General features: G+C 38.2%; 1 protein-coding gene across 1 annotated transcript in view; it reads right to left on the bottom strand.

Moving 5' to 3' along the window:
- Positions 1 to 1,630: 1,630 nt before the first annotated feature.
- The window catches only part of LOC113664477 (protein MCM10 homolog), a 13,864-nt gene continuing 2,445 nt past the window's right edge, over positions 1,631 to 13,049 (bottom strand). The window contains exons 4-18 of the mRNA XM_089207149.1: positions 12,875 to 13,049; positions 11,161 to 11,594; positions 10,284 to 10,445; positions 9,585 to 9,718; positions 9,059 to 9,139; positions 8,565 to 8,752; positions 7,905 to 7,965; positions 6,926 to 6,999; positions 6,039 to 6,247; positions 5,029 to 5,158; positions 4,546 to 4,691; positions 3,487 to 3,600; positions 2,824 to 2,975; positions 2,463 to 2,505; positions 1,631 to 1,847 (exon numbers count right to left, since the gene is read on the bottom strand). The exon at positions 12,875 to 13,049 is cut by the window's right edge and continues 2 nt beyond it. Of these exons, the coding sequence (XP_089063275.1) occupies positions 1,767 to 1,847; positions 2,463 to 2,505; positions 2,824 to 2,975; positions 3,487 to 3,600; positions 4,546 to 4,691; positions 5,029 to 5,158; positions 6,039 to 6,247; positions 6,926 to 6,999; positions 7,905 to 7,965; positions 8,565 to 8,752; positions 9,059 to 9,139; positions 9,585 to 9,718; positions 10,284 to 10,445; positions 11,161 to 11,594; positions 12,875 to 13,049 (2,184 nt within the window). The 3' untranslated portion in view covers positions 1,631 to 1,766. The remainder of the gene's footprint in view (positions 1,848 to 2,462; positions 2,506 to 2,823; positions 2,976 to 3,486; positions 3,601 to 4,545; positions 4,692 to 5,028; positions 5,159 to 6,038; positions 6,248 to 6,925; positions 7,000 to 7,904; positions 7,966 to 8,564; positions 8,753 to 9,058; positions 9,140 to 9,584; positions 9,719 to 10,283; positions 10,446 to 11,160; positions 11,595 to 12,874) is intronic.

Raw genomic sequence — 13,049 nt, 5'->3', positions numbered from 1 at the left:
TCGGGTTATTCTTAACACGTTTAAACAAAAAATAACACCAGACTTTTGCACCTCATTAACTTTGCACAACTTATACGAGCGTAAGATGTCTACCTTTTCCAATGTTGCTGTAATTTGCCGCCCGCCAACTGCATATTCTCCCGTTTGCTAGAGCGCAGTTTAAAAATAACACACAACGCATAAAAATCGATCGACTTGGTAACGTTTTCATCGGCAGACAAGGTGTCAGTTTAAAGCTAGTGTTCTTTGTTTTACGCTGGTTTTTGTGAGATGTTTCATTCGAATTAGAAGCTTCGATGAACTCCGAACTTGGAAAGTGGGCCTGAATCAATGACGCCGACGCCAAATTGATAACCAGTCGAGTTTGAAATTGTTATCATGAAAAATTAATAAAATGTAAGATGTAATTAGTTGTTCTAGAAACACCACTTACGCTTTCCTCACGAATTATTAGGAAAAAAAAAAAGTTTGGACCAGCAATTATATTTCCCAGGTTCGGCGATCTTTTAGGATGTACAAATTCATCTCTCAAAAGCTGCTAGTTTTGAAGAGGGTCTCCCATACTCCTTATAAAACTCAGCTGCATAAAAATATTTGGCCTTTCCACGCCTCACGAATGTATCAAAAGTTATTTCACGTCCACGCGAAATTTGAGACCTTTCACATAAAAATATAAAACCTAATTCACGAATTTAACTTTTATTTTTTCTACTCTTGACCAGTCTTGTGTGACAAGTGACGACATGCTTAATTTTATCAGTTCAAGGACCATTAGAGGTCTGTTTTATGACTTTAATTAATCCATATGAAGTTCATGTTCAGTCAAAACCCTGGTTGAAATTTAAGTCAACCGTTCGAGAACGATGTATTTTCAAAACCATTAAAAAGCCAGGAATTCATCACGTAAAACAGAATGGTTCACAAGTCACGTTTAATTTAGTTCTTCATTCACGAGTCACGTTTAATGAAAAAGTTACTTAACGTGGACATGAAAAGATCTCCTAATCTCAAATCACGATTCACGAGAAAAAAAATCGCTCTATTACGCTTCAAGTAGAAAGTATAGGAACCCTCTTTGAACAAAAATCCAGCTCTTGAAGAATGTCGATAATAGTACTAGCTTATTATGTCTTTATTTTGTAAAAATATTGAGCATAACATTCTGTCAAATTGCGACTCTGAAAAAACAAACCTCTCAATTACCTTCCTAAATGTTTCGGTGCTTTCTTCTTTTTTTTTCATCGAAAACTAAGAAGTGAGAAAGTTTATAGAAAAAAAAATTCAAGGAATCTCCTCGAGTAGTAGAACGAGAAATATGAAATTCTTGGTGTTTAGATGAATATGAGAAAACAAGTTCATGAAATGTCGGCGGGAGGGAATACTGTCTAGCGTGTGAAAGCGGAAAATTACTAAATTACACGCTTCTGTCCAAGCCCAATTTTAGCTTTGATTACACGGATGGCAAAGGAAAGTACATCATTAATTACTGTTCTATGATTTTCGTTCATGCCTTAAAACTCCGCTTTGAAAGAGAAAGGAATTCGTTGCTGTACTATCCCCAATTTGATTAGTAAAGGCTCCTGCGTAAAGGTTGCTTGGAATTTCTCATAAGAAATAACAAAGGCAGAAATTTTCTTAAAAAAACGAGTTTATTTAAAAATGATTCAAATCTCAACTTGTGCGACTGCAGGTGAAAACTGTTTCATTCATATGGTAATATAACAATTCTCTAGTAAAAATATTTCACTGCAACTCCTGAAGAGCTTTTAAAGACTGTTAAGAAATTTTGGAAGTTCTTCCCCTCTAACGAGTAGAGTTTCCCCTGCTATCTTCGGGCCTTCCGTTTCCTGAAAAGAAGCAAACATCAGCGAAAAAAAATAAGAATCATTTGAGAAATATTTCAAAAAAGGTCTATAGTGAGCATTCCGAAAAAGTGACGTATAACAAAAACAAAGTTAAACAAACAAAAGGTGAGCATCAAAACGAACCAATAGGAACTCAAAGTGAAAGCACGTGACATGCCTAAAGCGCGGGCTGAAAACGGGTGATTGGGTAAAAGAGTGGCGTGATTTCTATAGATCAATCACATAAAAAAACCAATACAGCTCCAGATTACTTCAGAAAGTCGATGAGAATCGATCAAATAAGAAAATCATCGAGATAAGTTCAAGGAGGAAAGCTAACAGGATGTAGGTTCAATCCTATACCATTTTTGAAACTGAGATTTTTGCAAGATTTTACACCAAAAATCTTGGTCATTTCAACTCGATTTATTGGAGACTGCCTTATCAAGGTATGTCTGGTCGTACAGGATCTGGCTGCTTTTTCCAAGAAATTGTCGAAGATCGTCGAAGACGCAAGTATATGACAGTTGCTTGTCAAGAAATTATGAACTCGTAAGCGACAATTTTGCAAATATCGACAGATGTTAAAAAGCTGTCTGTTAAGCATTTATGTCGTACCTTGTAAATGGATGTTTTCTGATAGTTTGTAGCACCGCATTGCCTAAACAAAATTAGAAATGTAAATAATAAAAAGGAACGAGAAGAGAAAAGAGAAGAGGCTAAAATGGAAAGAAAAAATCGAATAAAGGAGATAGCGAAAAAATGGAACCGAGGAAAATAGAAGAATGCACAAGATTGAAATTTAAAAGAAAGGAATAGAGGAGTAATAAAAAAGAGAAAGGAAAGGAGAGTTTCAAATGATAGTTTAGCCAAAGGCAAGGAATGGAAAGTATTAAACGGGAAGCAGATTAATGGTGTTTAAAAACGAAAGCAGAAGAAAATAAACAAACAAACAAAAAACGATGGTGGCTACTCTCACCTGCAAGGATGTTTAGGAATTGGCGATCCATATGATACAGTGCGAGTTTTGCAGTCTTTACACATGAAGAACTTCTTCAGAGCCTTACAATACTTCAGCGCATGCTTTTCCTTGTGGCAGAGTTCTGAGGCACCCTCTGCTACGTAATTACACTACAAGAAAGACCAAGGTGATTAAGGAGTCCCTTTAAGGTAGTCAAAATGCCTGTCATCAGAGCGAAGGAACATTATCGCACAGAGCAAAGTAAAAAGGGAAGAGTTCAAACATGCGAACCTCCTGAAGCGCGGGAAAACGCGAGCAACTATGTGACAACGGCCAATCAAGACTTACAAAAAAATCATAAGAAGCCAATGAAAAATCAAAGCTCAGACTGCTTAAAGCGCGGGAAAACGCAAGTCTCTGAGTCGCGATAGATTTTATTTTTGCATCTGATTGGGTGGTGCGAGCTTTTTAAACCAATCACCAGGAGAATTGAGGCAATCCGAAGCCATTTCAAAATATCTTTATTTTTTAAAAATTGCAAATTGCTCGACGTAAACATAGTTAAATTTATATTTTTTTAAGTAAACAATAGATCATGGTGGAGCAGACTGGTTACACAAGGCAAGAGACCGGTGAATTTTAATTAAACACAACTAGGCTTCGTCAAACACAATCGTTTACCTGTTTACAGCAGACCACTTTTACTTTGAGCTCTGTAATCGTCTTCATTTTATCCTCCAGTCTTTCTTTCTTCTCCAGTTCGTTGAAGTATTTTTCCTCTCTCTCGGCCTCAGCCTAAACATATGTATTTGGTTTCTGATCAAAAAGTATGCACTAGTCTTTTCTTAGGCGCAGGCTGGACAGCACAGCGGTGTAATGCCGGGCATGCGCGAGGGGTCAATTTAGGGCGACCGCGCAGAATTTCGAAGGAAAACATTAGAAACCACCGCTTTCTTGCAAAATAGGCGAAAGAAAATTGAGCTGTTTAACTGTAAAAGGAAATAAAAGCCGCGAAAAGGAAAACTCGATAATTTTCACCGAACTCAAAGCTTATTCAAGTACGGGTATCCTGATTTTGAGCTTTACCGGAAAAGCGGTACGCTTCTAAAACACCGTGACTTACTAGCTCGTTTGATTGTTTGTAACTTGTGTGAGACAACTTGGTTCAGACAGCCTGAAAGTAGGCCACCTAGCCACGTTTGCACATGCGCAGACATTTGACCACTGGGTTGGATTGCACGTGAGAAAAACTTTCCTGCTCTTAATAACTCTTAGAAAAGCAAAGTTCTTTAAGTCACCCAGGTACAAAAGTTAATTGCTTGTTGCACCTTGGCTCTGCTGGAGCACAAGCTCGTTTTGAGGATCATTTTTCCTGATGATCAATTCAAAATGTCGACTTCTGTTTCTGTAAAGGGTTTGTTCATGAGAGAACGGACAGAATGAGCGTAGTGAGGTTGTGGGGAGTGGGGTTGGGCAGTGGTGAGAGCGCTCGCCTCCCAGCGCTGTGGCTCGGGTTCGGTTCCCGGACCTGGCGTCACATGTGGGTTGAGTTTGTAGCTGGTTGTCGTCCTTGCCGCGAGAGTTTTTTTTTCCGGGTCCTCCGGTTTTCCTTTCTCCACCAAAAAAACACATTCCAAAACCTAACTCGACCTGGAAACAGTGGAGAAGGGCCACCTCGCTAAAGTTCCATTATTTTCAGTATTATTATGGTTATGATATTCCTCCAATCACTATACTCACCTCTCGCACGGCTCCAACATGCTGTGATTTTGCAGCAAGCAGTTTTTTACCTTCCTCGGAAGTCAGATCTATTGATCCAAACTCTGGTCCCAAAATCCGTCTCCTTTTTTTCCTTGAATCTTGATCCGCATTTCCATCATCGTTTTCTACAACAGAAACAAAGAACATTTGCCTCCGAAATGTAAGTTAGAGCATGCGCAAATAATGGTTGAAAGAGGGCTGTGACAGGAATCACACGGACATTTGACGTCAAGGGCGGGAAAATGCTAATGACCAAGTCGATAGGGATATGAGTTAAACATCTGATTGGCACGAGACTTCTTGTCCAATCACACGGTGCTACGTGAGCCAATCCCACTATTCCTTAGACCTTCAAGTCCTTTCCTGTAAACGAAAGGCCTAAACAGAAAATCTCACCAGTTAGATCGGCGTGGACGAGCCTCAGTTAAAAGTTCTCAGGCGATCAATGTTTAATTGGCATACCTTTGCTGCTATCTTCAAACGCTTTCTTTTGAATTTCTTCCTGCGCCTTTGGAGATAACTTTTTGCGAACAGCATTTGGGTCTTCTTTTTCTATAGATCCTTTCTGTTTCACAAGTGACAAAGCTTTGAGCTGACAAAATAAAAATAATAAATAAACAGGGTTGTCATAAGAAAATGCAATGGATGTAGGATCTGAACCAAGGAAGCTGTTGAACTGAATCATGAATGGTGTGATGCAAAAGAACTTCAAAATGCAAAAGAACCCTTCTAGAAGGGTCAGGGCATGCTCACCTGGAAAAATTTTAAATTTCAAATTCTTTGAGACGCGATTTCCAGTATTCTGGAACATATTTGAGTAACATTTTTTAGCCACATACTGATGTTCGAAACCGTTCAAAATACTTATTTTCTGTCTTTGATCAAAATTCTCAAAGTGGCAGGGGAAAAACAGTCTGACAGCCGGCGGAAACGGCCTCAAATGACATCTCTGGAAAAAGTGCCGTTTTCTTCGATTGAACAGTGGTTTGAAAGCAGATAAAACGATTATGGAATGACAAGAAATTTAATACTCAAGTCATGATGAATAATTTGTTAGGCAATACTAATTTCCCCTTCCCGATCAAAAAAGCGACGAAAACAGACCAGCTTATCAAAAATGTAACGAGAACAGACCAACTTATCAACGAAAAAGGGATTTCGTAATGTAACGCCAAAGAAAGCTGACATGCACTATATAAATCAAATCCTAAGTGTTAAAATATTTATGCCCAAAGAGAGTATTAGAAATGTTGGAAAGCAACCAAAAATTTATTCAAAAAATTCAAGTTCACATACTCAAAAAACGATGTTCATCTTGCTCTTTGCAACTATTTTTTTAAACAATTTTTTGGGGCAAAAAGACAATGTTTAATCATTGCTTTCCTTTTAAAATTGTGATAGGATCGATAACTGCTGTCTGTTAGAGACCGAACTTGAAAAGAAGAGAGAAATTGGGATTAGTTCATGTTTACCTTTGCTCTCTCGGTATCATTTAATTTCCGTTTCCCGAACTTGGGTGAACCATCAAAGAAGAGATCCGATCCTGGCGCCAGACCACGCCCTAACATGGGTGCTCCAAGTGTGCCCGTGGACGAAGACTTCGTTCGTTTAAGTTCCTTTTCATGCGCTTTTAAGAGCTCTGAAGCAGAAATTGTGGGCTTTCTCTCTTCCTCTGGTTTTTCTGGAGAGAAAATGTAACATTTTGACTATATATATATATATATATATATATATATATATATAAAACGCAGCCACGAAATATGTTCTGCAGGTCGTGCGTTTGTCCGCCTTGCGGGAAGATTTGAGACGAGTTGGGGAGAGGTTTACTGTGGGCCTGGTAAAAATAATAATGAGAGCCAGATCTCTCACCGATTTGCATTTTTCAAGGCCTCTCTCCATACTCAAGCGTTTAACCCTTATACTCCCAAGATCTCATCAGTAATTCTCCTTACTGTCTGCAATACAGTTCTCTTGTTGTTAGTATGGATAATTTGTTATTGAATCAGCTAACAACCTATAAATTGATATTTTTCTTTATTCTCATCACTTGTCTGCTTGATATTTCATTGATACTGTAAGGAGAAATTCCGTCTTAGCCACTCATGGGTGTTAAAGGATTAGCCGCTTAACCTTCTCCCACGCTCTCAAGCCAAATTTTTCGTAGTAAACCACCCAGAGCAGGTTCCCCGAAATTTCCTATCAATAAAGCGACTTTTCATTCGTCTCAAAAGTTGGTTGTATATTTTTCCGTGTTTGGCGCCTACAAAGGATTTCGTTAATTGTCCCATGCTAGTGAGAGAGAGAATTTTATATTTACATCTTGGAGGTGAAAGAGTGAAGGTCTTCCTGTGGTACTTACTTTGTTCCTCGTCTTGGTTTAAATGTCTGATCAGATTTCTGGAGCCAACTGTTGGCATTTCAAGAAGCTGTACTCTGTCAAAGCAACGAGAGAAATGAACATTTTCGCTTTACCTTGATCGGTTCCTTTTGTCACAACTAGCCGCTTGGATAGCCCAGTCGCTTATCTAGCACTGTATTTTAAGCATGCGCGGACTACTACTAAGTGTGTAAATGTTGCAGAGGGCGCTGTAAACTGATATCCATCTTTTTGGGACTGGAGACATGCAAAGCGATGCTTTTTTTAGTGCGCCTACGCGCGAAGCGTGGACCACTGCTTTCATTTGTATCAGTTAGATAAGGTTTTTTCGGTTTGGCTGGATATATTTCATGGAAACTAGCAATAGATATATCCAGGAGCCACTCCCCTTGAAAATATGATCATGCAACAGTCAAACGTCGGGCATGCGCCACAGGATCAATTTTAGCCGGCCACGCATAAATTTTCCGCGCAAAATTATAAAGACAGAAAACAAGTGGTGTGTACAAAAATGAAAACGTTCTGATAAAACCGTAGAAGGAAAGAAATGGAGAGAGAAGGGAAACTTAGGACTTTTGGGACTCAAAGTTTCTTTTTTAATTACGAGATACTCTGTGTATATACCTTTCTGTTGCACACTTAGCCAAAACGCTATGCATGTACGTATATAAGACACAGTTACTTCCTAGCTCATGTCGTTGTTTCAAAGTCCTGTGCGACAGCTTGGTTTTGACAGCCTGAAAACATGATGTTGGGCCGATTCTCAGCCGCTTCAACTCTAACACTCGCGCGGACGTTTAACCGTTATCATTGCATATCAACTTGAAAAAGAGGCTTTGTCAACTCACAATACGGTTTATGACAAACAAATCAACTGAAAGGGATAATATCTTTCAGGCAGGAAATCTGTCACCTTTATGGCTTTTATTTGTATCAATCTAAGCATTTGTATGACACTTACAAGAAGTCTGAATGTTCAGCAGTAGGATTGCTCCTATTTCCCTTTTGATGAACTGAATCACCTGAATCAAAGAAAGTAAATAAATACTTAGACACTAAGGGAAAACCAGATATTAACAGTTCAAAACTCAGAAAATCAGAAAGATTTATGAGCAGCAACTAAGAGAGAGAATGGTTTTTTTAGAAGCTGAGTTACAAATTTATTGCTTTCTAACAGAACCTTTTAAATCTGACGTTCTGTGTAGATGAATAACATCTTATGAGGGGCCTTCATCCATTCTCTCCAAAGATCTCATTGGTATTTCTCCTTACATTCTGTCATACAACATGTAAATTTGGAGAATTTGGTATTGGATCAATTAAAAATCCTCTTACTGATATTTTCTTTTTACTCGTCACTTGTCTGTTTAATATTGTATTGATATTATATATCAGCAAAATATTACTGAGCAACACCCCCTCTAGGTGGAAAATTGTTCTTTGGCTTCCTGTGCCCCTTCCTCTCTAGTGAGCCACAGGATCATAATCTTATAGAAAACATGATCCAGTGCAAATTACCCATCATGAACAAATTTGCTCTTAGCAAGTTTTCAGTCAGTGTTTTGCCATATAGTCATTTGGCCTAACTCTACAAGATTGGTTCTATCGTAATAAACTTAACCTTTTGCCATCACCTCAGTAGATCCATTTCTTTTACCTACACTAAGGCTCTTCAGTGAAACATTTTTCTTCTTGTGGTCGGTATTGTGACTGGATGCATTCACTGTGCGTCCTTGATACATGAAGGTTGAAGTATTGAGGTCTTTCTTAAACTTCTTCATTAGTGGTGCTTTACCTGAGGGACCATACCTAAAACATACAACATAAAAAAGAGGGCTGAAAATCAAATCAGCAAAAATATTAGCCTGCATTGCAGGCTCCTTAGTTCATCCAGAGGCCATGTTTGATTTAGAGCTAGCATGGATGGTTGGGGGAAGGGTTGAGGAAGGGTTGTTTATTTCCCCCTCTACTCCCTCACCCCCCTTGGTACAAATTTCTTTTTCTCCCCCTCTGCAAGAAAACACTGATCACTCACTTGCCAAAACTCATGCCTACTCTGTAGGCTACAAAACTATGGCAAAGGAGTGTTGGATAACCATCATTGAATTTCCATACCCTGTCTGGCATTCCATTCTTTGAGCCCTCATTGAATGGTAGGCTGCTTGGACATGGTATTCACAGAACTCACCATGTTGCCTAATGAAAATAAAATGAAAAAACCTCAAAATGTATCAAATAGATATTAGTATAGATTAGTGTATGCAACACTTTTGAGTAGTACATTATAGAACATCCTACAAGTCATTTGACAAATGATCTCAGTATACAGGAGTAGAAGTTCCTTGCACCTTTAAGGATTAACCTTACCCTCATAATTTCCACTGATTTTTTAAGAAAATAGGTTAATTTATCTTTTGGACTATGTCATGGCAATACAGCCAATCAAAATGGAGGAAAGCCATTGGATATTTGCTACTATAACATGCTTACCCAATGTTGGCCAAATGCTGATGCAACACTAGCCCAATACTGGCCCAAATACTGGCCAAGCCTTCCCATTTAGCATCACAATCTTTCTCTTCCTTTTGTGCACAATGTTAGACTAACTATATGTAGGTTAAAACTACCAAACATTTTGTACCTGTTGACAAAATTTGTACACGGGCGATTATCTGACTTTTTGAGTCCTCTGCATTTGCCGAGATCTTTGGATATTCCCATCAGCATAAGTTTTCTGGCATTGTCCAAAGTGAGAGCCAGGTCTTTAGAATTCTTCTGGAGGGATAGGAATGAAACAGTTTTATTTCAAATGTATACAGATTTAATTTCACAGAGATCCCATGTGCTTTCATCAAAGTAGGCAGGATAAAGAATGATCAAAGTTTTAGGATAAAACTGCTAGAATAGCAAAGAGGACAGGGGATATTTCTGTATTCTTTGGGCAAGAAGAGGCAAGCAATGTAAAGTGGAGAAGCATTTTTTAGTGCCCTCCTCCACTTGTGTGTATCTTTGACCCTTGCACAATCCTAGTGCTTTCCTCATGCTTGACTCCACTTGTTAGTAAACTGCTAAAAAAAGGGCAAGAAGACAAGCCCTAAAGAAAGTATGGTGCTGCCTATATAAGGGGTATCATAAAATCCTTTGGTTTTAACTAAGTTGTTAATGTAAATTGACCACTGCAAAGAATTTCTAGGGCTGAAGTTATAAACATAAGCCCTTTGCCTTAGCAAATACATTCAAAACATAAGCTTTAGAAACTCTCTGCAGTTGCCAATTTTCATGATCAACTCAGTTGCCAAAACCAAATCATCTCATATTACATGCAACTGTTACTGCTTACCTCTTTGGCAGGTAGAAGAGATGCATTAAGAAGAGCCACAACACTCCCTTCAGTCGTCTTCCAGTGCTCTTTGTATACATCACCAAAGAGAAACAATGCAACAATTTCATTGCTGGTGTTAGGGCCAAGATCTGAGAGTTTCCATATACCATAAGTTTGCCCCTGAAAACAGACAAAATTAAGAAACTCTTAGTGAAAACTTAACACTCATGCGATGTTTGAACCCTAGTACATGAATCAATTGATAAATCTGAAGCTTGTTATTGTTACTACACATAATAAAATTTATTCATCTAGAAAAAAAACCTGACACCACCCTAGAGGTGCAGTGAAAAGCCTTGTTATCATGCTATTTTAAATACATCTAATTAACCAAGTTTGAGGTCTGTACTGTCAGTTGCAGACTAAGTTTTAGATTAATGGTCCAAGCACAAAGCATGCAGACCATAAATCTCAACAGAAAAAAGACACAAGGATGTGTTACTTATGGTATAGACCAAGAAAACAAAGTTAGCAAAGGGAGAAGATTTCAGTCAAAAGAGACCTTTTAAATAGGACATTTCACAGGTGTGTAATTGGTTGCCAAGCCTTTGATTTGGAGTGAGGCTAAAGTTGACTTTATTGTGATAGAGACCAGTGTCTAGATAGCATGATAGCAAACTTATTTGCATTTGAAAAGTTAAAGTAGCAATGTTTGTCTCACAACTAGGTCACCCTTAGCCTCACTCCCGTTCAAAGGCTTGGCAACCAAGCACACAACTGTAAATGGACTATTTAACAGGGTGTAAAGTGAAATACTGTCTGCTAAATTGACCAATCATAGCATGTATACTAACTGAGAGAAATAACAATAAAGGATACAAAATACTGAACTTACATTTGAGCTTTTCTTTGGAGGCATCTTTTGAACTATAACACCAATTGTCACCCAGTCCCCATCAATATCATTATTTCCCTTAATCTTGGTTGATATCTGTGAAATCTTCACCATTCTGCGTCCTTCCATCCTCTTCTCCATAACAACTGATGAAATCAGTGGATTAATAATTCGTAAACTGGAAAACCTATCACAAGAAAAGTTCTCATCATCTGTTGACTTTCCTGTTCTGGTCTCTGTTTCAACTGCAGCTTTTTTCTTTCCTGTGGCCAGTTTTCCATTGTTGGGGTTTTCATCTTGTGCAGTCAGTCTTCTGGTAGTCCCTGAGCCTTTTGTACCCAGGCCATTTTCAGGTTTCATTCTTGTTGAAGATGATTTTTCAGGAGCTTTTTGTTTTGTAGAATTGCAAGGCCCAGCAGAAGAATCTGGGGAAACTGCAATTAAAGATATATACAAATCATAAGTATTGGTGCACATAAGTTGCTAAAATCATAAGGAGAAAAAAAGAGATCGGCTCAATCCTTTAACCCTTTCACTCCCAAGATCTGATTTGTAATTCTCCTTACTATCTGCCATACAATTCTTATGACATTAGTTCAGAGAATTTGGTATTGGATCAACTAATATTCTCATGATTGATATTCTTCTCTATTCTTATCACCTGCCTGCTTGATATTACATTCATATTGTAAGGAGAAATTCTGTCTCAGTCACCTGTGGGAGTGAAAGGGTTAAAGAGACATTTCACTGCCTTAGTGAAATTCTCAATGAGTTTCCCATATTTTTTCTTCCTTTTTTCCATTATTTTCTGAACTTCACAACTGTTAATTGTCTCAATGCACTAGCATTTAACTCTATAGTCCATTTTACAGTTGCATGCTTGGTTGCCAAGCCTTTGAACAAGAGTGAGGCAAAGGATGACCTTGTTTTGATATAAACCTTGCTGTTTTTCAAATGTATATTACTTTGTTATCATGCTAACTAGATACTGGTCTCTATCACAACAAAATCACATTCAGCCCCACTCCAAATCAAAGGCTTGACAACCAGGTACACAACTGTGAAATGGTCTATTACTAGAAAATTGATTTTGTCTACTATGAAAAAAACCAAAAAAAATTATATCACTTGATTGCCAGAAGAGATCAAGGATCAATGTCAGGTGAAACTGCACACCTACCCCTCCCTGAATCTAAAATTAACCCAAACTTGTTATCAGTTGACCACTGCTAGGTTAAGGGAGGGGTAGGTGTACAGTTGCCTAGAGACTGACATTGATTCAAGGTATACATATAAGTTCTCCTGGTAATGTCAATACATTATTCAGCAAACAGGTGTTGAGAATTGCATGACAACTCAGCTGGAGCGTTATCTCAATGAAACAGCAAATTCCCAAAACTAATTACTAAAGAATTTTATAGCAGACAGAAGTGGGAATTACAAGTCAGATCTTAGGAAGTAATCTTCAATACAAGCTCAAGTAAATGGTTTGGAAGAAAATTTAAAATACAGTGGAACCTCCATTCAGGGGACAACCCTTGGGATCACAGAAAGTGTCCCCTGAATATGGGTGATCCTTTATGAAGGTTACAAATGCAAAGATTAGATGAACATTTTTTCAGGACCAAAGTTTTTTCTTCCCTGAATAGGGGTGTCCCAAAGGAGAGGTTCTGCTGTAGCTAGAGAAATTTTTTACTTTTCTTGTACTCTTTACCTGTCTTGTTAATACAGTCTGCTGGAGCATGGGCTGTTCTTTTTTTGTCCTTTGAAAACAGAATCTGCGGGCTCCTGTCTTGCTTTGAGCTCTTTTTCTCACTTAATTTGAATTCTTGTTCTTCTTTAGAAGAGCCAGATCTAATTTCATTATTCAGTGTTGTTGGTGATAACAA

The sequence above is a fragment of the Pocillopora damicornis genome, chromosome 5, assembly GCF_964200805.1.
Source record: "Pocillopora damicornis chromosome 5, jaPocDami1.2, whole genome shotgun sequence".
Taxonomy (NCBI): Eukaryota; Metazoa; Cnidaria; class Anthozoa; order Scleractinia; family Pocilloporidae; genus Pocillopora; species Pocillopora damicornis.
The sequence above is the reverse complement of the archived record's forward strand: the minus strand, read 5'-3'. Positions and strand labels throughout refer to the sequence as shown.